Source organism: Corvus brachyrhynchos, unplaced genomic scaffold (genome assembly GCF_000691975.1).
Source record: "Corvus brachyrhynchos isolate BGI_N302 unplaced genomic scaffold, ASM69197v1 scaffold61, whole genome shotgun sequence".
NCBI classification, from domain to species: domain Eukaryota; kingdom Metazoa; phylum Chordata; class Aves; order Passeriformes; family Corvidae; genus Corvus; species Corvus brachyrhynchos.
The window spans coordinates 4544450-4549385 of record NW_008236478.1 but is presented as its reverse complement, the minus strand read 5'-3'; the positions used below and the strand labels follow the sequence as shown (position 1 = coordinate 4549385).

The following is a 4936-nucleotide window of genomic DNA, read 5'->3' as shown; positions in this document are numbered from 1 at the left end:
TTTATTTAAGTGACAAAGCAAATGCCTTTCAGTGACTCAACAAAACTCTGCATTTCCAGCAAGGACTGCGTCCGTGTCAGCAGGGATGTGCTACAGTTGAAGCCCCTTTTTACAAATATTCAAGCTATCTGGCCTTGAGTGGGCTATGTCCTTGCATAGTATTTGTGATACCCATCATCTGAGAGGGAGGGTTATGAGTAACTTCACAAATAAAGCTGTAGCATTCTTACTGAATACTTGCAGTAGACTTTCAGCCTGGTCTTTGGGGATTATAAAAGGTTGTTTTTAAGCCAATTCTTGAAGCCTAATGAGGTGAAAAGATAGTATATCCCTCTCCTCCAACTTTTTTCCCCTGCTTCACTTAGCAGTTAACATTAACAGTGCAAAGAGCCCTATTACTTAGATCTGGGTTCATAGCTCGTAAAAAATACTTCTAAAGGTGCTTTGGTATTTTTATTCAACCAAACAAGCACCTAAAAAGATCATCTAATGGTTGTTCAGAGCCACAGAATGATGGTTCTGCATTGAGATACATAGAATCCCATTTGATGCTCTGACGGGGTAGGCAACTTGCTTAATATAGTGCTGTCTGTGCTGAGAGATGAAGCAGCTGATACAGCTTGTTGGAATTTTAAGACCTGACTCAGGGCCTCTAAGAGGGAAGTTCAAGTGGATGAGCACTTCCACTTTAACTGGATCTGTTTTACTTGGTACTAGAATGTTCTTTTTTGTATTTTCAAGAAAATATGTTCAATTAGCTGTCACTAAAATCTCTTTCTCAGAGGTTTGGATAAAGACAGAAGAGTAGATTTGAAGTAGTTTAGGATTCGCAAGAAATGACTGACTAGTCTCACCCTGGTTCCTTAGGTAGAACTGTCAATTTTGATTTAGGCTGTATTGTTTAAAGCTGTGCAGAGGTGAGGCCATGAATAATTAAGACAATGGATGAAGCAAATATGCATTCTTGAGAAGCTTCTTATCTGATGTAATAAATGGTAATATCCTGTGTTTCTTCTTGGTTCAGAATGATACAGATCTTGGACCCGAGACCCTTACCCAGCTCCATCATGCCTGCGGATATGGCCGTGCGAATTTGCATAGCCCATTCTCCACCGCTGAAGAGCTTTCTCAGCCCCCTCGAGGACTGCCAAAGAAACAACTTTGTGAACAGACTCAAACCTCTCCGGCCGTGCCTTCATGTGAAACGTGACTCTGAAGCTCAGAAGAGCGACTGGAACCACTCGCCAGCCCGAGCCAAGAAGCACGTTGTGTTTGCAGACTCCAAGGGGCTGTCCCTGACAGTGATCCACACCTTCTCTGAGTTCCAAGAGCACCCTGAGTGGGATCTGCAGTTTGACCTCTTAGGCATTGAGGACATAACATCCGACTTAAAACTGCATGAGGAGAAAAACTTGATTCTGGGTTTCACTCAGCCCTCAGCTGACTACCTGGACTTCAGGAACCTTCTGCAGAAGAACCTGGTTTGCCTGGAGAGCTGCACCCTGCAAGAGAAGGTGCTGTCAGGCACTGTGAAAGTAAAAAATGTCAGCTTCGAAAAAAAGGTTCAGGTTCGTATTACTTTCGATACATGGAAGACCTACAAAGATGTTGAGTGTGTGTACATGAACAATGTTTACAGTGATTTTGAAAATGATACCTTCTCATTTACTATTGATTTTCCTCCTGCCATTCCCTCAGAAGAGAAGATAGAGTTTTGCATTTCTTACCAAAGTGGAGAACATACCTTCTGGGACAATAACCAGGGCCAGAATTACAAGATTGTACACGCAGAGTGGAAGCCTGATGGTGTTCAGATACCATCTGCCACAGAAGACTGTGTAGATCTTCAGACTACAAGGAGAGCACAAGAGAGAGAACCTGATCTGCTAGGCAGTCCAAGGCTGTCCAGTGGCCTCTTTCCCCAGTGGCACAGCTTGGCTCAGATTGAAAATTCATCACCATATTGGTGATCCACACTACCGAGGAAGCATCCTTCCCTTTGGCAACAGAACAGTGCTAGTTTTCTGGTTCACACACTGCATGGTGAAACCACCTGGCAGGTTTTGTTTGCTGTCTGAACAAACCCAAGTTCGTTAGTCTGTGGGACTTGTTAAACCATATTATGCTCCTGAAGTTCTTAGCCAAACCTTATCCTTGGAAGGAAAGAAGACCAAGGTGCAACTCGTGTATGCCACCTACTATAGGAATAGCTTGCCTGTATCTCAAATATATGCTGCTTTCTTCCTACTGTCAGTTCTCCTGGGTCACTAGGAGAGAGACTTGCAAAGTAGTATGGGAGGCAATGGTATCTCAGCAAGCCGTAGTAACTGTGTGTGAGAGTATGTGTGTGTGCACAGGGATGGTAACAGAATGTCACAACTCATTTTGTACCTATCAGGAGTGCAGTAGATGCTGTCAGGAGGCTTGCTGTGACCCTCTACATGCTTGTAGCAAAGGCAGGTAGGGATGCATGGCAAAGATTTGCAGCTTCAATACATGTTAAGAAACTTGGAGAGGATAATGGAAAAGTGGGAAAAGGGGAAGAGGTAGAGTGTGCTACATAACTTGAAGATGTGCAATGTTCTAATTACTTCTTTCCAAAGCTGTTTTTCTAAATCTCAGAGAAAGACCTATGGGATAAAAAGGAGGCTAAAGAAAATGATGGAAAGTGAGTAGTAGAAGTGACCACTGCTTTAAGAAGGCATCTCTGTCTTTACTGTCTTTGTGAAGCCTTGCATTTGATAACAAATGTAACCTTGACTTCACCATCCTACTTACTTTGCAGGCAGATGGTTGCCTTTCAATGTTAAAATAAAAATGTGCCTTTAAAATCTTTTTAAAGCCACCCTAATATGTCAAAAATAGGGTTAGGCAACAAAACAAAGCAATCTGTTAATTTCCTAGTCTGTAGTAGCATTAGGTGATTCCACTCGTCACCTGATCTAATCTTAAGCATCTGATGGTTGAGTATCTTGCTCCTAATTGCAATGTTAGCCATGACTTTTCACAAGTAGCAGAGGCAAGGTCCTTCATATTGAAGACAGTGAATTAGCTGCACTTTGTGAGAGCTAATTTCTTTAAAAGAGCGGGGTTGTTACTAGTTTTTTCTAGACTGAATATAGGCTTGCACATAGAAAACTGTTGTGGTTTATTTTACCTCAGTTTTTGAAGTTTATTTTTTTTTAGACTTTAGTAAACTAATATATGTTTTGTATCTGTATGCCTATAATTTAGCTTTCTGAACTGTCAAACTCTAAATGTTGTCTGGGTTTCATGCAAGACTTATGTGAGAAATTGTCCAGTACATGCTCAGCAGGTGTGAATACTGGCACACCTTTTAATTATACAGAAATGGTGTTAACATCAAAATATAAATTACATTTTTGTCCATGGCTGAGCAGTATAATAGCCTGAGTGTGAAGCTACCTGCGGTGCAGAGAGATGTTAAGTACTAAGGTGAAATAAGCCTTCTCCACTAATTGCACTTTTCCTTGTGTAACCTTTGCTGTTATGTGTAAACTAGCCATTTTAAGAATAAATTTTATTTTGATACATCTGGTTCTCACTGTGTCAGCTCAATCTATCTATTTTCTCAACTTCTGTAAAACAAACTTAGTTGTGATACAAGGTACAAGCAGTTTGTTCTGTGCCATGGGATCTGCTAAAGCTGGCTGTGGTATGGCATCTCAGGTCAGAAGCTAGCATTACCCTGAAGATGAAATCCAAGCTCTTCACTAAATGAGAGATCCTCAAAACTATTCACCTTGCAAGTTGTATAATTTTAAAAAACACTTTATCTCACTAAATTTACCTGGAATATTTTGGTTTGACAGATTCTGCCAAGGATCTTCCTCTGCTGTGGGCAAGTCTGGCAGGAGTCCGTCTTAATCTGAAGGCCAGACTTACCTGCTGAGCTAAAGCATGTGTGATGACTGGATGGGTGAATCTAGACAGCAGCTCTAAATGTTTTCTGGCTTGGTTTCACCTTAACTTGGCTGATTGTGATTGTGCCTCCTGCAGCTATGCTGCTGTTCAGGGCAGTGGGAGGTTGTACCCAGGAATCCACGAACTGCCATCAGTACCAGAGGATTCCTGGCAAAATAAAGCATCTGCTCTGAGCCAGCCATGCACCTCTGATGCAGCACCATGGCCCCAACCTCACAGGCACTGAGAATGGAGATAAGGGTGGGGGTGGTTTCCAAGGGCCCTCCGTCCCCTGGGGAGTGGGCAGAGGGCTTTGGTGCACCCCTGCTTCTCCTCCACAGCCATGGAGAGCTGCACAGAGGGGCATTTCTCAGGACATTATCTTACTGACCAGATGCAGTTTAATTCAGTCTGCTGCACACAAAGTCAAGGGTTTCCAGCAAGAAATCTAGCTTTAATTGTGAAAAAGCAATTCCCAAAAGGCAGAAGACATGAAGCTGACAGCAAGTTGCCGACCTGAGGAATTAATTTAGTGCTTCCACATGGCTGGACACAGAGCCCATCTACCAATTTCAGACTCAATTACTAAGTACACTGGGTCCTAGTGGGCAGGAACTCTTATGTACTGCACCACCAGGTCCCTGCTCTGGAACAAAGAAGTGAACTAAAGAGAGATTTGTAACTCAAATGGCTTGAAGGCTGCTCTGCCTCGATGTGAAATTTGGCTTCAACAAACCAGATGCAAGGCTACTGGGTAAAGCAGAAGCCTTCTAGCATGAGGAAAAGCAGCATTTCTTATCCTCCAGCCAGGCTTTGTGACCAGCCAGCCCAATTGCCCTGCTCTTGACTGAGACATAAATCACTTAAAAATAACAGAAGACAGATTCCTTTGAGCAAGCCTTGTCTTTAAGCCAGCTGCTTTGCAAAGATGCCTTGCAAGGTCCTACTTGCCCAGCAGAGAGTCAATGTGGCACTGCAGTGTTGCTCAGCAGCTTCAAAGCCCTCCCTCAGC

At 42.9% G+C, this 4936-nt stretch overlaps 1 protein-coding gene across 1 annotated transcript; it reads left to right on the top strand.

The window, feature by feature from the left end:
* Window positions 1-989: 989 nt before the first annotated feature.
* Window positions 990-3554, top strand: PPP1R3C (protein phosphatase 1 regulatory subunit 3C). Its single transcript, XM_017726040.1, has one exon. The coding sequence runs from the start codon at window positions 993-995 to the stop codon at window positions 1968-1970; it is 978 nt and encodes a 325-aa protein (XP_017581529.1). The 5' UTR covers window positions 990-992; the 3' UTR covers window positions 1971-3554.
* Window positions 3555-4936: the final 1382 nt, after the last annotated feature.

Excerpts from the sequence above, each read along its gene's own strand:
- PPP1R3C (XM_017726040.1), top strand. The coding sequence starts at position 993 with ATGGTAATATCCTGTGTTTCTTCTTGGTTCAGAATGATACAGATCTTG.